This window comes from Nematostella vectensis, chromosome 5 (assembly GCF_932526225.1).
Source record: "Nematostella vectensis chromosome 5, jaNemVect1.1, whole genome shotgun sequence".
In the NCBI taxonomy this organism is placed as follows: Eukaryota; Metazoa; Cnidaria; class Anthozoa; order Actiniaria; family Edwardsiidae; genus Nematostella; species Nematostella vectensis.
This window is the reverse complement of record NC_064038.1, coordinates 6,746,570-6,763,973: the sequence shown is the minus strand read 5'-3', so window position 1 is coordinate 6,763,973 and position 17,404 is coordinate 6,746,570. Positions and strand designations below refer to the sequence as shown.

Here is a 17,404-nt window from a genome sequence, read left to right as displayed (position 1 = left end):
CGCGGTTTGTCTTGCCGGACGCAAGCTCCTTCGAGTACTGCGCACGAAATAGGCGCTGCGCCAGCCAGCGATGGAAAGACTCGGCGAAAGCTTGGCTCCTGTGGTGCCCTGGCTCAGCCCGTCGGACCTCCACCCCGTGGTCTGTTAGGAGCTTCGTGGTAGCACCCTTGAACTCCGTGCCGTCATCAACCATGAGGACTTTAGGCCATGTGAGAGGTCCCTCTGCATAGATGCCAGCGAGTCCGCGAGAGACGACGGCCGCGCTCTTAGTCCTCAGAGGGCGGACGACTTTATATCGTGAAGCAACGTCAACGACAGTCAGGGCATACTTGTACCCGCGGTCTGTTGGCAAGAATAGCAGGTCCGACTGGTGGATACGGTTTGGTATCTGCTCCGAGAAGTGGGCGTAGGTAGTCGGAGGAGGGGGCGTCTGTGTGTAGCCCCCGACGGGCTGCGAGCTTACCCACCTGCGCACTCGATCTATGGAGGCTGAGCCCTTGGGAAGTTTGGCATGCAGAGCAATCACTCCCTGGAAGCCACCTCTGGCGTAGTATATAGGGCGAAGGATCGCATCGAGTTCTTCGTCGGACATGCCCTTGCCGTTCCGGCGGGCCATTACGTGCGTATCGCGACGGGGGAATCAGTCTCCAACAGGCGGATGCCGTCTGCTCGCCTTCGGCGTACGTATACGCGCAGCATGGGAAAAGGCCGCCTAGACGCATACGTACGTATACGCGTTTCGACGGCAGCTGCATCACAGCAAGCGGCTAGCTGCGTCGCCGATGGCGAGAGCGCCGGCGCCTATGTACGCCAACTCGGCGTTCTTCTGCGTTTTGCTGGGGACGTAGTAGTCGGACTGCTCGGGGGCCCGCATCGACTCCAGGGAGGTCTGGTTGTAGAGTTTGAGCGCGTAGTCGGTGTCGGTGAAGTTCTGCTTTGCGAGGGACCCTCTCTCGCGACTTTGAGCTTGCCAATCGAGGATTTTTTGTCGCCGCTGTTGGTAGCGTCCATAGTCTTGTTGGTATTTCTCTAGGGCCTTGTCGTGCCTCACCTTCTCAGCTAAGGCGGGGCATCATCGTTCGACAGGAACTTTGCGAGGTAGTTGCCACCAACGAATGCAGTCGCGTTTAGGACGCGCCGCCAACCAAAATCGCGATAGAGGCCATGTTTGTGCGAAGCACACTTCGCGTGCAGTGTGTATGCGCAAAGCGCGCACGAGTCTAATACACGGCCTACACTACTACATGGGCAGGATCTTCTGGTCCTCAAGGTTACCCTTCAAAGCGACAGCACCTGAAACGGCGGCAGTCATTTTTGCGTAGTTCATGGCGTTCGCGGAGGGGTCTTTGGTGAAGTCCTCGCGTAAGATCTTGCGCCCAACCCAGCCGATACCGGCGACGAGGCCGGTTATGACTGCGGCGTCGGTGATGGTCTTTGTGATCTTGCTCTGCTGCGTCGTCGACATTATGTACGCACGTGCGGATATGGGTGGGGCCCTCGTGTCTAAATGTCTGCTTACTCCATGGATAACAGCCGAGATCCGGGAGCGCGAAGCGCTGCCGCTGGAACGCGGTCCTTGGTCTGCTGTGCGGCCGCCAGCGGCGGCCCTGGGGGCGGAGTCACGCCGTCGGCACCTTCGGTAGCTCGCTGGTTAACAGCTGGTGTACGAGTGAACGCGGCAGCCAGCTCCCGCCTACGTGTGTAGAGGCCGATCAATGACACTAGGAGACTAGCGAGCCCGATAACCAAGCAAGCCGACCAGGCAGAGTTGCTTTCCGGGACTGGTGTGTGTGCGATGCCAGCGCTTGCCGCATCGTCGGCGCGCAAGCCCTGCGGCTCGCTCGGCCCCGGGGCCACCGGCGACTGCGCGACACGAAGTGTCTCTTTCTTCGCTCTGTTAATTCGGTTCCACTTTGCCAAGCGCCTTCCAGCTTCAACTCGCCCAGGGAGTTTAGGCCGGGTCACGGGTGGTTCGGGGCTCGTGATTCTCTCCGCCAACGCCGAAGGCGTACGTGCAGGTTCTTGAGCAGGTTCCGCTGACGTTCCGGCAGGCTGGGCACTAGTACTTCCTTGAGGTTCCTCCATCAACACACACGCAGCGTCAACTACTTGGTACCAAGTGGTAGAAGAAGTGGCGAGCTTTCAAATGAACGTCTACTCTGGGATGGCAGACTCGCCACTGTCCGTGTGCCGTTCCGGCAGGCAAACCGCAGGCGATTCCGCGGCTGCTACCTCTTGTTGACACCGCGTGTCAGCGCTTGCCGTTCCGGCGGTGTTCACATGGCGTGCTATGTGTAACGCCCCGGCGGCTAAAGCCATCAAACGACCGCAGCGTAGAGCCAGGCTTCCGCACAATGTGCGGAGCTCGTTGTTGACGATGTAGTCGGACACTAGGTCATTGTGAAGATCGACCACACTGTCTATCGGCAGCGCCATGCCTACTAGCTTGGTCGTAAGCTTCAGAAAGCTGTCTGCCAGGGCGTCTGTAGTCCGGCTGGCTATAGCGGTCTCGTATCGCCTCTCGTACTTCCTCACCTCCTCGGCGCTTATGCGTTTGACGCCGTCGTGAGTCAGGGCCTTGCCTACCATTTCTCTCGACTTCCCCGAGGCTACAAGAATCGCGAGTTTCTCCCTCGCGTCTGCTATCTCAGTTTGCTCACCTCCGGTTGCCGTCCCGGCAGGATGCGTCGAGCAGTCCAACGACTCGACGGCCGGGAGGCCTGCGGCGTCCCCCTCAAGAAGACTCTCAAAGTATTCGTCGCTCATCATGCCGTGGCTAAGGTGCATATACGTTATGCCCTAGGGCGATGGTTACCGTTCAACTAGGGCGATGGTATAAGGGTGACGCAAGCAAAACTCTAACTCCGAGAACTTTTTCGTCTTGAGGGCCTTCATGTACTCTTTCATCTTCTCTTCTGAGAGCTCCGCGCCGTAGTCATGCAGGATAGCTTTCATGTCCGCCTTGCTCGGGGTATAGAAGAACACCAGGGCCGCGATGTTCTCGCGGAACGGCTTCGTGATGCTGGTGAGCTGCTGCGTGATCACCTACACGCTAATACCCACGTGGCGCGCGCTGAACGCCAAGTTGACGAGCTGGTCATAGCGCCTCTTTACGTCTTTCGAAGCCGCACAGTCGTCGAGTATGATTAGCGTATTAGTGCCTTCAAAGAGAGCGGAGACAAACCTCAGCAGTATGTCGATCTGACTCGCCTCATGTGCGATGACAAACAGACGATTGTCGCCCTCGCCGAAGCCGTCGTATGTTTTGTTGTAGACAAAGGTAGGGCACATGAGTACGATGTAGTCAAACTTGCCCCGGAAAGGGCCACGCAGCCGGTCCACTACGAATTGGGTCTTCCCGCATGACGTCGGGCCCACGATGAGAGCGTTAAATGGGACGTTTTCCGGGTCCATACCGCTCCGGCGTATGTGCTCAGTATTGTATGGACTCTAGCTGTCCGTTCATAAGGTTCATTTGGGCGTCGGCCACCACAAACACGTGACAGTTTACGTTACCCGAGCCGCGTGCCGTGCGTTTTATCTCGAGGTGCACACCGTCGCGGGTATTGACCAATCGGAGACCACCCCCATGGATAGCACTGTCGTCCGTCGTTCGAAGTTCGATCCACAGAGCAAACTTGTTATCGCCATAGAACGACTCGGGGCCGATCGCCGGGGTGGCGGGCGCTCCGCTGTGCTCCCCCGGGGAGGGGCGGACGAACCGCCTTTTCGCCTCTCTCCAGAAATCCGTGGGGCGCAGGCCCTGGCTGAAGACCTTGTTTGGCATGTCGTCGATTGTAACGCGAACGCTCTTGATGTCGGGGTACACGAACTTCTCAGAGTCGCGAGTCCCTGCCGTGTATGGCTCCACAAAGAGGAGCAACAGACCACTCATAGACCTTCGCGGCAGGTTGACACTCTCGTTGATTATGCTGTCCGTCCCTTTGCTAATCACGAAGGTCTTGTGGAGGTTCACTTGCTCGTAGAAGAAGGTTGTGCCGTTTTGGTAGGCGGCGACTGCAGACCGGGCGAGGTTGTCGTCCCTCAGGCTTTCGTATTCCAGCTCTAGATTTTTGATGCCATAGGATAATTTGGTGGCATCGCTTCCGACTACTACCTGGTCAACCGCTGCGAACGTGATCTCGAAGAGCAACGCCTCGGAGAGCACCCTTGGGTAAAGCACGCCGTGGTCCGTCAGCAGAGAATGGTCTAGCGGGATGGTGTACCTCGCCCCGTGGGCGGCGTTTAGAGCCACCTCCTTGGCGTTACTGGTCGCTTTATCGCCAGCCTTGGAGCGAAGCTTGCGCATGTTTTCTGACTGTATGCCCTGCTCCAGGCGGTCCTCTCTCTCGACCTTGGACAGGTAAAGCTCCGCGTACGTCTTGAAGACGTCGTAGCGGTTGGTGTCCTGGAGCGTTTCTCCTGCAAACGTGATTTTCAGGCGGCTCACGAGATTTCGGCCGACGTTGTTCACGACGGTAGTATTCGCATGGCCTGAGACGGAGAGATCGAGACCGACCCTCAAGGAGCCAGGCACGATCGTGACGCCTTCCGATAGCTTTGGGACCGCCACATATAGCGTCTCGCCTGGGGAGGCCGTCGACGGGTTGAGAGTGACCCGGTGAACAGTTCTCTCGGCTTTCAACCCCAGAGGAATTCTGGGTGTTCGTTGGGGGTTAAGTTTATCGCTGACTGACATCGTATGTGTGCGCGCACATGTACTATATGCACATAAAGTACGAAGTCGCGTGGCTATGGTGCGGACTGTTAGACATGTCTAATATAGCATAGCACGAGTTATGCGCACGCATCATGGGTGATGTTGACGTTGACATTGACGATACCTTGCCGGGTGCGTCCGCCGATCGCGGGGCGGGGGACGACGAGACGACGCCCCTTATCCCGTTTGACCCCGACGATGGAGAGTCGATCCCAATGACGAGCACGTCATCGCGTATGCATGCTGCGCATAGCATGGCAACGCGAACCGCCGGAACGGCAAGCGCTGAAACCTCGTTCACCACAGGGGATGCGGCGACAAGACTCGGTCTCCTGTCCCTCAGGAAGGAATACCCAGACCTTAACGAGAATCTGATACGGTTCCAGTCAGACTGGAGGGGAAAGACGCTAATACATGTTCGCGACCTCAAAAACGGAGGTTGGACTAAACCAAGAAAGCTGTTCAACGAGGACGGGGGCGTCCGACAGGACGTTGCAAAGCTGAGTGGCTTGAAGCTGGCGATGGGGCCCGTGGCAGAGGTAGACGCGGTCATCCAGGAGAACACAGAACGAGTCCAAGAGATGCAAGGGGTGGTAGCCGCAGACAGGGAGACCATCGACGACCCTAACACGTCGGAGAGTCGCCGCCAAGAGGCCCGTGAGCGCAACGAGGAGAGGCTGTCCGAGATTGACGAACTAGAACGCGAAAACCCAGAGCTCGAGAACCAAAAGCCGCTAAGAGAGCGCATCAAAGCCATCTTCAAAAAGTACGGCTTTACCGTCACCGCTATCGGGTTGGCCGTAGCGACGACGATCGCGGCCATTGTGACGTCGCTCTGCAAGTCGCTCTCCTCCGTGGCCAGAGGGGTCGGTAACGGGCTTAAGGCCATCGGGAAAAAGCTGGGCGAGCTTTTCCCCGGGCTAGTAGGCAGCATCGCGAACTTTGTGTTTAAGGCTGCAGGGGAAGCGGTGAGATTCCTTGGCGAAAATGCGTGGCTGCTCATTCTAGCCGTAGCCGCGTTCTTGGTTCGTCAAATGCAAAGCAGTCATCGGAACAAGTAATACGCCGCGGCCACCGCGAGTGCCGACAACCCCGCCTTGAGGGCGGTGTGGTCACTCTTTTTTGCCCGACATGCTATGCGCAGCGGGAGCAGGGGCCGCGCCCTCTGCGTGCACTTTCGCAGGGGCGCTTTGCCGCCGGGACGGCACGCGGTCGATCCCGTGTTGCACCCTAGGATGCCCACCGGCCATTTTATGAGCACCGACTGTCTTTGTCTCGGTGTTGATCGCGTTTGCGCCGAGCGTCATGGAGTCCGTGGCTTTCTGCAGCTTATTGTTGTAGTCCACGGCGCTTTGCGTGTTTATCACCAGATCGCTCGGCATCAGCCACACTCCTGGTGCAACCGCAAGACTCAGTCTCACCTTGTCCTCCTGCACGGCTAACTGGTACCTTTGCACGCTTTGAGCGATGTCGTTTTCTATGATCGCGTCTTCGAGCAGCTCCGTGAACTCCGCCTGTGCCTCCATGGCCGGCCCACCGGCCCCTGCGATGGAGGAACGGACGTTTACCTGCGCGCCAAGCACTGTGTAGACGAACGCCTCGACCGAGCGGTCGAGTCTTCCTAGCCCTGCTTTTGTCAGCCCCTCGCCTTTGGGAGGCGCAAACCAGCTATATTGCACGCCCCCGTGGTCGTCGTTGCGTATGTAACCCACCTGCGTCCCACTATTGTACGTCCCACCTTCGTCCCTAAACAGATTGAGGTGGCTCGGGTACTCGTCCGCCGCCGTGTCGTAGCCACGGATCACGTGCACGTTGCGATACCCCTCCCCCGGGTAGAACACAAACACGTCGCCTAGCCCGTGGTTCCGCCCGCCTTTCCATCGGAAGTCCGGCTTACGCGGCAAACCGAACTCTATACATAGACGCTCGAAGGCGGCCTTCTTGTAGGGGTTACCTTTTTGCGTGAAAGGGCTGTCGCCAGGCAGGGGGGCGCCGAGCTCGTAGAGTATCCTCCGGGTGGTAAAGTAGACGTGAAACCTTAGAAATTCCCTGATGACAGAGGGGAGCGTGGCGAAAGTGGGGTCAGTTAGGGACACCCCACATCCGGCGGTTGCGCACCAGACCGCAAAGTTGAGTTGCTGTGGCCAGTACCCATAGGAAGGCTCCGATAGCCACCGGCGAGACTCCTTGGCGGACTTGTGCGTGACTACTGTCTCTTTCAATATGTCTCGGACCCTAGTCGTGAATGATTTGTCCTCAGCCACGTTTATCTTCAGCTGCGTGAGTAGTGGGGTGATGTCTGAGGCCGTGCTCTCTACGGGGGTCGCGGGCACGGCGTAGAGCAGCTTTTGCGCGAGGGTCAGAGACCTAGGGAAACCTAGGGAAACCGGTTTTTCGGCTTGTTCGGCTATAGCGTGTTTGATATGTTCGGCTATAGAGGCTCCCGACGCAACTGCCGCCTTCTTCGTCTCCTTCTTCTTTCGGGGAACCTCGTTCAGCATCTGCCAGCCTTCCCAATCCATGCTCAACCCTACTAAACACGAAGGCGGGCTATGTTCAACACAATGGTGGTTCCTACTTGCTGTGTTCACCGGAGGCGAGCTGACGCTCTTCTTCGAGCAGCCGATAAGGCGCCCACGCTTCGTGACGCTCCGGCAGTGCTCGCTGTTTAACAGCTGTTATAATATCGAGCAGGAACATCAGATAACGACTATAGCCCCCCTCCCGCCCATCGCTACTCTGCCAGCCGGGCACCACACGGCCGAGTCCAACGTGGAGACGATCAACCGCGCTAAGAGCGATATTCTGACCGCGAAGCTGGATCCCCTCACCGGAGAGATCGTGCTCGTGTCCGGTGGCATTGTGTTCCTGAACGCCGCGCTTTGCGCACTATTTGGCCTGGAGGCTAAAGACGATCAGATGGGTATGCGGGGCCTCGCACTGCCCTTTGGGGCTCCCCCACTTAAGGTGACTTTGCCGAAAATAGAGGCCATCTACATCTTCTGCGACATCGTAGACCGCTCGCAGTGCCTCGCCTTAGACGAGCCTTCAAACGTTCTCGCTTGCCTAGAAACCCGCGGGAGGCCGCACGAAAAAGTCGTCTATGGGCCCGACATCCCCGTTTGTGTCGCAGCGTCTTCCTCTGAGTTTGTCTCGAGTATCCAAATATGGATCAGGGATGACCGCGGTAGACGGGTGGACTTTAAGGATAAGCCTGTTCGCCTCGTATTAGAGCTAACCTAGGTCCGACATAACAAGCATGGCAAACAGCGACAGTTAGCGGCGGTGGCATATACTCCCCGCTTCCCAGCGTCTGCCCCCCGCAAACGCCTACCGCTCCGGCAGGCATCGGCAGCGACGCGCAAAGTTTCCGACTCCAGGTAATACGTGACACTCAGGCGGCTCTAGACAATGAGATAACGCATTACCGACAGGTGCGGAAGAAGTATAAGCGCGCCTTCGCCGTTACCCATGCTGTGTCTGTGGCATCCGGCATCGCTGCAGGGGCGCTGTCCAGCGCCGGGCTGGGAGTCTCTTTGAGTGGGATAGGGGCTCTGATCGGCGCTCAGCTGGCAGGGGTCGCTGGGCTGGTCGGTGTCGTGGGCGCGGGCGCGGGGGCGGTCTCTAGGGGTCTTACGAGCAAGGTGGCTAAACACGAAGACACGGTGGTTTTAGCGGAGAGTAAGAAAAACTCGATCAGCGAGCTGGTCTCTAAGGCTCTGCAAGACGGGCGTATCTCAGACGAAGAGTTTTGGCTAATACTTCAGAAACAAGAGAGATACAACACGCTCAAGGACGCTATCAGAGCCCGACACGGCCCCGCACCGCGTGATGAAAAAAGCGGGAAAGGGCCCTCCCTAAAGGCACGCGAAAAGGCGAAAAAGAGAGTGCGAAAAATTCGCGAGGAGTTCGGGAGCGAGGCGTTCGAGTAGAACTCAGGTTTAAACGCCACGCCAGCGGATTTGGATTTACGGCCGAAAAACGGTCATTCCGCACCCCGTAGGTTAGCGGCCCTCCCCGTTTTCGCGGCCCCATCGCTATTTGCCCCAAAAAGTCGTGTACGCGCAAATCCTTGGGCTTGCACGCGCCCGGCCTACACCCTAATTATTCATGTATGCAGCCCTAATTAATAATTCATGCACGCGAAACACCTGCAGCCCTAATTGATTGTACGCGAAATCTATTTGGCCTACATTAGCTTTTGCCGATTGTTTATGTACGTGAAGCATTATCTGCCTGATATATAGAGACGGGGCTGGGAGGCCCGGAGGGGCGATCCGCGCCTCCCAGGCCGTTTCACTGAACCCCCCAGTCCCCCCCCCCCCCCCCCCCCCAGCTAGCCCAAACCTTATCCATCCGAATAGCCTACTTGTTGCCTAGTAGCTAGCCCAAACCTTATCCATCCGAATAGCCTACTTGTTGCCTAGTAGCTAGCCCAAACCTTATCGATCCGAATAGCCTACTTGTAGCCTAGTAGCTAGCCCAAACCTTATCCATCCGAATAGCCTACTTGTAGCCTAGTAGCTAGCCAAAACCTTATCCGTTATTTACTCATTTATTTTACTATTTACTTTAGGCATATCATCGGTTATTTACCAATTTCGATCGAAAATATTGCGATAATTTTCACAAATCAGCCAATGGAAAATGATCTGCTTTCATAACGTACATCGTATCTTACATCATTGGAAGTCGATTAGGAACTTCAAACATAGAACGTTTGACACGTTTTATAAAGATAACCACAAACACTCGTACTTCATGACTGATGATATTGATATTATTACGCGATAACTTCATTTTAGAAATGACATCACTTGACATCATGTACTTTGATAGTGAAAGTATAAATTTGATGGAAAAACTCTCTACTTCAACTGTCAACTTCGAGCGTGACATAGTGCGTGACATTGCGTTACCCAAGACAGGAAGTTTATCTTAATCGTTCGAGCGCATCACTGAAACGAAAATTAGTAACTTTTTCCGGAAAATAAATAGAAACTGTATCGAAATAAATGAAGCGAAATATAATAAGTAATTTTGACTACTATTCCATTCAGTTTTGGGACGACGAAATTCAGTCTTCGAAAAAAAGAAAGAAAGAAAGAGAGCTTTCATGACCCCAGAAGGTTATATCCCTAATTTAGCTTATGTTAGCATAACTAGTACTAGGAAATAGCGGAACTCGTAAGTTCATTAAACTCTGCATTTCTACCATGTTCTTATGAAAACTTATAATTGTAATCGTTATAACAAATAGATACAATGAATAAATTCAAGTAGTTTCTTACGAACAACAAAATCAAAACAATTTTGCTGGCTAAATCAGACCGCCCCTGATAGAACTTCGATCTTAGAGATCAGTCAAGGATAGAGAAGAAGTCTTATAAGAACATTACTTCCGTCTTCTAGATTTCTTTTTTTCCGTCGTCTAGATTTCTTTTTTCATATATCAATTAACTTGTAAAATTGAAGTTTTGCTTTATTTCAACTGGATTGGATAAACTGATAATGGGAAAATACATTGTTGGTTCGAGCTGAAGACTTATGCATTCATAAAATGGACCAGATCCAACAAAGTTTGTTCTTATGGGAAGATCCGCGAACACATGTTTGAGCCCGCTGTCCAATTGAACGGAACCCTTAAAACTTATTTCCGTGTTTTTTTATACCTGGGTTACCACGGCAACGGTAATTTAATTGGTTGTATTTCTTACGTCGATTTGACCCAGTTTTTATTTTAGAAACAAGTAGACAAGCCGTCCATTTAAAGTCACATATCGCTCCAGGGGTCAAAAGCTATACCAGTTAGTGCTCGCGTTCCTTATCCACAGAGATGTGTCGCACTTGTTAGAGTTACGCTTGTTCTTTGCGTCTTTGCGAATTCCGGTGTACATCCCAGCAGCCAATCACCTGCTAGAGGTAGTAGTTCTATCATCAAGTCCGAACAAGTCAGTGTAAGCAGCTGTCAAAGGGAACAGACTTCCGAACCAAACGAGAAAGATGACGGAGGATTTTCCAAGTGCTTCTCTATTTCTTGCTGAGTGCCTACTAGCAGAGCTCACACAAGCTGTCGTCCAGGAAAGCCAAGGCAAGTAGCATTTTTAAGGAAGGGTGCAATTGTGACGTTTCAGTTTGGTTAGAAAAGATTCAGGAAAGGGGCGGGGTGTGGTTAGCTACTTTCTGGCTATATTTCATTCCGATGGCACTTTAAATGTCTTGAAATTAAAACCGTTATGAGAGCGTTGTGTTTGCAGTGACAATAGACGATGCAATGCGTTTGGTTTAGACAAAGAAAAGGTCGAGATTGCGTTATGAATGGTTGAAAAGGTGCCCCCTTGAGCTAAAATTTGTCACTTCAGGCGACATCCTCCATTGACGAACTCGACATATATAGTCGAGCCAGGGCCGCATCCATCATGAGGCAAGTGAGGCACTCGCCTCGGTAAAATTTTAATGTTTAGTGTTTCACAATTGAAAAGTATGAGATAAAACACATGCTTTTGTTGGATTTTTTATCCAGTGGCTAGCTTTACCTCGGTAAAATTTTGATTATGGCCTGCGAGCAAAATAAAACGCTAAAGTCTCAGATAAACAATGCGTGCAAGATCCCACACAGAAACTTGGACGCGTTATTGCAAGACCAGTTGATAAACTATGTTTGACATTCCTTAGCATCCTACGGCTTACTCTATTCTGAGCTATATTGTCCTTTGTTAGATCCTGCGAGCAAAATAAAACGCTAAAGTCTCAGATAAACAATGTATGCAAGATCCCACACAGAAACCTGGACGCGTTATTGCGAGACCAGTTGATAAACTATGTTTAACATTCCTTAACATCCTACGGCTTACTGTACAGGACCCGAAATGATCCCAGGACCCGAAACGATCCCAGGACCCGAAATGATCCCCAAAAGTACCCCAACTGATCCTCGGACCCGAAACGATACCGAGGAGTCCCCGAAATCAACCCCAAGGAATTGCGGTAATGGACAAAGGGAAAGCAGAAGAAATACTTGCAAGTTTTGAAGCATAATAAAGGGTTAAGAGCGACTCGATTTCTAAACAACGTGACTTAAAAATATTAAATTCCAACACAATACTTCTATTTATTACATTGCCCGGCGTTAAACCCATAAACAGAGTCCAAAACAAATACACAACTTTAAATTGCTACTGAAAGGAATACAGCATAAACATAGCACAGCTTTGCTCAGATCAACCAAACTTTTGACCTTCCATTACACTCTTAACATTTTGCGGTTCCGACACATGACTCCGACACTATAAATCTCATTTCCGGTAAACATCACCCCTAAAAATTAATATTCATCTGACAACCAAACATGTATTTCACCACGAAATCCTTGTTCACACGAGCGAATATTTACCTACACATTTTAGGCAGCCGGTTTGGCCGAGAAGATGGAATGACAAAAGCACACTGAGTAATACACTCGAACAACCCTTCTACTATCGATGCAAAATATTAAGAGGATGTGAAAGCAATATTATGTGAGTTTTGAATTTCCTCATGTAGTCGTGCGTATACCCCGGCATGATCTCACGATATGATAGGTCTTTCATTTACCGAAAACAAACATGCCAAAAAATAACTTTAAAACATTTCGCTTCCTATGTAAAGCAGCATGTCCCATCTGTAAAGACTTTCTTTTATGGCTTGTTATGTAAAAATGATTTATCCACGCCGGGCTCCTCAAATTACTATCACATGAGTTGTTAGTTGACCCCAATTTTTGACTCAACCACTGTATTTCCCCCGCAGTCGTATATAAAAATCTTAATACTATAGTTTTAGTTAATGTAAATTTCCTTTTAATAACACAAACAAAGCTAAATGTTTCATATGTTTTTAAAAATGAAAGCCAATCCTTACACATTCCTTTAGTTGTCCATTACTGTAATTCCTTGGGGTTCATTTCGGGGACTCTTGGGGATCGTTTAGGGTCCCGGGATCAGTTGGGGTACTTTTGGGGATCGTTTCGGGTCCTGGGATCGTTTCGGGTCCTGGGATCATTTCGGGTCCTGTACATTACTCTATTCTGAGCTATATTGTCTTTTGTTAGATCCAAAATAATATGTATTCATAGTGAACTATTTGTCTTTGGTTTAAAAAGCCTCTATCTATTTACTCAAATGTTATTTAAATATTTTACGTGTAGAATAACTAAATTATTCAGATTTTAATTCTTGAAAATAGAAAATTTCTTTTCCTGGTATTTCAGTTGCATAGGTCATTACAGCTATAGAAATGCAAGCAAGATCAAGATCATTATAACGCGCGCCATAGCAGAAACTTACGCTTTTGAGATACAAGTGCACAAAACGTATCTGTTCCGCAAAATATCTGTTCCGCTGCCCGATGTTTTGCTGGCTGGGAAGACATTAGACCCCTCAGTTGCTGGAAAAAATCGTACCGAATGGTTCTGCTGACAAATTTGTGGAATCGAACTAGTTGTGCTGGGAATATTTTTGGAGGCGCTGGAGTGGAAAAAAATCATCCCGATCGGTTATAAGGGAAATTATTCATATGCTAATATGCCTAATCACTGTTGGCTTAGAAAAAGAAAATCCTAACCAATGCTCTGGCTGGGAAAAAAGGAATGGTCCCTCCTGGGAAAAACGAACAGATATTTTTTCCAGAAACTTTTAATATGGATATTTTCAGATTTTCGGCATGAAAGGATGAGTGAACTATTCAGAAAAAAATGTTGGTCACTATGAATATGGCAGAATTTTCAGCCGCAGATACTAAGTGTAAGATTGTTAAAGGGTCATGGACGTTTTGTTTGAAAGCTTATGAAATTAATCTCTGTTTTCAGAGCTGCAGGCTTTGGAGCTTCAACTCAGCGAAAAAGAAAACCTTCAAAGTAGCAGCAGCCTTTCCTTTAGCAAGCAAGACCAAAACATCTTACTACACGATTTAAACGAGAGCTTCAAAATCAAAGGACCTTACCAAATGTTCAACAGATCCAATATGAATAATAACTATTTACACAGTACAATGATTAACACGCTATTAGAAAACAAAGACTTTTCAAAAGTCCACTCCGCTCAGGCGACAGGCCGCTATCCAAGATCACTTAGCGATTCTGAGATTCTGAAGTCTCTACATAGCGAGTTTTCAAATGAAAGCTTCTCAAGTCTGGTTGAGAAGAACAAGGGGGGTGAAATAATGGGTGGAGGAGCGGGAAAACCATCTAGCCTTCAGAAAGGAGCAGAACAAGGGGAGAGTGAGAGGGGTGTAGAAGGAGAGTTCGGTATGATGACGAATCCGTGCGCAGATATCACACCCCCATCAGTAGACTTCTCGTACACTGATATCACGCCACCATCAGTCAAAGTAGACTTCCTGGACATCAAAGACTTCTACGAGAAGGCACAAAGCAGAGTTAATCGTCAGTCGAGACAGCGTATTCTAAACGCGCGTATAGGCGTCGCCGTCACGTTCGATGCGCAGATCCAAGAGGTCGAGGCTGCCGTGGAGAGAATGCCAGAGGCTCGCGTGCTCCACGGGGATACCTGTGGTTTAGTGCCACTTAAAGTCGAGATGGGGAAATTGGAGTTGAATAAGGTAGGGGATAAGGCTTATCATGGGGAGAGAGGGGAGGGGGCAAAGCGGATCATGGATGGGGTGAGGGACAAGGCGGATCATGGATGGGGGAGGGACAAGGCGGATCATGGATGGGGGAGGGGCAAGGCGGATCATGGATGGAGGAGGGACAAGGCGAATCATGGATGGGGAAGGGACAAGGCGGATCATGGATGGGGGGAAGGGAAAAGGCGGATCATGGAAGGGGGAGGTACAAGGCGGACCATGGATGGGGGGAGGGACAAGGCGGATCATGGATGGGGGGAGGGACAAGGCGGATCATGGATGGGGGGAGAGACTAAAGATCATAGATGATGAGGGACAAGGGGTTGTTGTCAAGTTTTCTTGAAAAATTCCGTTTGTTTATTCAAACGTTAACTAAAATAAAGAAGAGGCTGACCAGAATTCTTTAAAGTTATTTTCTTACCCCCACTTTGCTCTGTTCCATCATCAGCAACACTTCACCGTAGACCTCGACTCCGTGTACTACTCAACTGACGGATCGACCCCAGTCTACAAGCTCTCAACGGTTGACGCGGACAGACGTAACCGGTTCAGACTGGTGGTGAGGATAGTGTTCTTAGATGGATGTCGTACGAGACCTTTCCACAGCCCGACATTTCTACTCAGGAGCAAAAAACATGTACGATTTCGAAGTACATCGTACTCGTGATAAAATAGCTTGGAAAAGATCCGAGAAAGAGAAGAAAAAAATTGTAGAATTAAATGACAAAATGGTAGGTCACTGACATTGGAACTCTGATTTTTAACCAAAACAGCTGCATTATACACATATCTACATTATTTGTTTATGTCCGAAAATCATACACAGGAATAAATTGCCTGTGAGAATTATAGTCCCGGGCATTTTTCATTTATTCCTTTTATATTCATACGCTTAAATACGGTATGACGTATTGAATTTCGACCATTCATAAGTCGAGGATGGTTTAAATCACCAAACCATTTATAACCAAAGCATATAGAGCGTTGGTTAAAATTGAAATATAAAAAGATGAAGTGAAAATAGATCATCTTTCGATCTGGTATCCAAAATGGCGTAGTATTAGAGAGCTAGGGTATGCTTTGGCTTAATCTTATCCTTATCGCGGATGAATTAAAATTTAAATTTGTTTTTTTCTTGTTTAGTCTTTCTTTATCGATATAAACAGGATGTTTTAAACCTATTACTTTTTAGGTTAATTCCCAATGATCTCCTGATCCCTAGCTTTCAAACCCAACATGAACAGGAATCATGTGAAATGGGTGAAATACAGTAAATAGGTGAAACAAACCCAGAAGAGCCAATGCGGGTTAATACAGAGAATGTATGAACATTCTTACAAAAATAAGGCTTGTGATGAAGTCCAAAATCTTGTGACACCCGCCTAATGAGCGTAATTGAGTCGACAGCTATGTGATCCTACTTTTTCACATTTTCCTTTCATTTTATTTTACCTGCCAAAGAGTGATAGGGATAGAGCCTATGGTGAAAAGGCGTTGCCCCGGTGCCTTCCCCAACCCCCTAGTCACAATAGGATATACCCTTGAGGAAAATATGGTGCTACCATCTTCACCTCTCCCAAATATGAAGAGGCCTGTTGCGCTGCCCATGTAGGAACAGACATACCTAAGGTAGAGGCGTTGATCGCCTCCCCACCCCCCCCCCCCCCCCCCCCCCCCCCCCCACACACACACACACACACACACACCTCCTTCGGATAGAACAAGACCTACAGGACATTAAGATGTAAGACTTTAATCAAGAAACCTATTAAAATAAAGATAACTGAGCTGTTGACAATCTGCATGATTTGTTTACTGCGTGGGCCCAATACCCGGCCATAGTCCCTCGAGAAAAATACATATTTATTCTTTTTTATCGGCATTATACATCTGCAATAGGCGGCAAGGATTCGAGGAGGCGGTTTAATTAAAATTATTATTATTTAATTGTTTAGTATAAAGTAGTTTAGTGCAAGTACAAAGAGAAGAACGGAAAGAGGAATGTACGATAGAGCACGTCTGCTTTCTTCGTGCACAGGCCTACCGGTCAAAGGTTTCAGTTCATCTTGTCAACAAGGAACATTCCAAATAATTTGCAAAGGCCTCATAAATTCCATTAGGACTTCAAGTGTGAGCCCAATGAACGTCACACGTCACAGGTGCATTAAAGTTGAGCCACTTAATCCCAGTAATGCGTCTGTACTATCTCTGTATATCTACACTTCTATCTCTCTTCTCACCAGCTCGCCCAAGTCCAGTACTAGCCTTTGTCGAGTTGAGACCTTCTTACAATCAGAATCTTTCCGCTGGTAATATCATGAGACGGACAAGCGTTTTTCTGCTTCTTCTGGCTATTGGGGTAGCAGCATTTGCAGGAGATGCAGAGAAAGAAGTGAAAAAGTCTTCCACATCTGCACTCTCGCGTAAGTTTTTTTTTTTCCATCGCGACATGTTCTCACCTCTCCAAAACCTCAGCTACTGGCTTTAACGCAGCATCTTTTAAAAAGGGGTCGCTTTTTTTAAAAGAATTGTAAAGCGAATGTTTTCAGTAACGGTTCCAGGAAAAGATCCGATAAACCAGTGGTGCTTGTCGTTTTAGGGGGAAGAGATTTTGTAAAATAATGGCTTGAATAAGTAAGATAGTCTGAACCAAAGATTTGAAAAAATCATGGATACGCCACAGGTTGGTGCTTTTATCGAAGGTTGGTGATTTTATCGACTGGAATTCTTTTTCGACTAAATTTATTCAAATCTGATAAACTCTAACAACTATAATGCCTTATGTACTTTGATAATTTTTTACTTTATGCCAATCGAAAGTCGTAAGATAACTCAAGGATTTTACAAACAGTAAGAATTTAGGTTTACCATGACAACTCAAGAGGGCCTAAATAATTTAAACAGGAAACATTGTACCTCTGATATCAGCATGACTTTCATGGTCGACTTGCTGGGCCGTAGCGGGTCTCAAAATATTGGGGGGGGGGGGGGGGGGGGGGCACAATACAGAAACATTAAGAAAATATTTGGGTGCACAGCCACGCCCCTACTCCGTTAATTTTG

At 49.5% G+C, this 17,404-nt stretch overlaps 1 protein-coding gene and 1 long non-coding RNA gene across 2 annotated transcripts; one reads left to right on the top strand and one right to left on the bottom strand.

Moving 5' to 3' along the window:
* Nucleotides 1-10,133: 10,133 nt before the first annotated feature.
* On the bottom strand, nt 10,134-13,237 carry LOC125563047. Its single transcript, XR_007308077.1, has 2 exons — nt 12,775-13,237; nt 10,134-11,569 (listed from the first exon to the last, which is right to left on the bottom strand). It is a non-coding gene; the product is annotated as an uncharacterized LOC125563047 (long non-coding RNA).
* Nucleotides 10,455-15,473, top strand: LOC116612243. Its single transcript, XM_048727720.1, has 3 exons — nt 10,455-10,811; nt 13,566-14,317; nt 14,790-15,473. The coding sequence occupies exons 1-3, from the start codon at nt 10,724-10,726 to the stop codon at nt 15,006-15,008; spliced, it is 1,059 nt and encodes a 352-aa protein (XP_048583677.1). The 5' UTR covers nt 10,455-10,723; the 3' UTR covers nt 15,009-15,473.
* Nucleotides 15,474-17,404: the final 1,931 nt, after the last annotated feature.

Coding starts and splice junctions, on each gene's coding strand:
- LOC116612243 (XM_048727720.1), top strand. CDS start 10,724: ATGACGGAGGATTTTCCAAGTGCTTCTCTATTTCTTGCTGAGTGCCTA. Junction 10,812..13,565: donor TGTCGTCCAGGAAAGCCAAG/GCAAGTAGCATT, acceptor CTCTGTTTTCAG/AGCTGCAGGCTTTGGAGCTT. Junction 14,318..14,789: donor GGAAATTGGAGTTGAATAAG/GTAGGGGATAAG, acceptor TTCCATCATCAG/CAACACTTCACCGTAGACCT.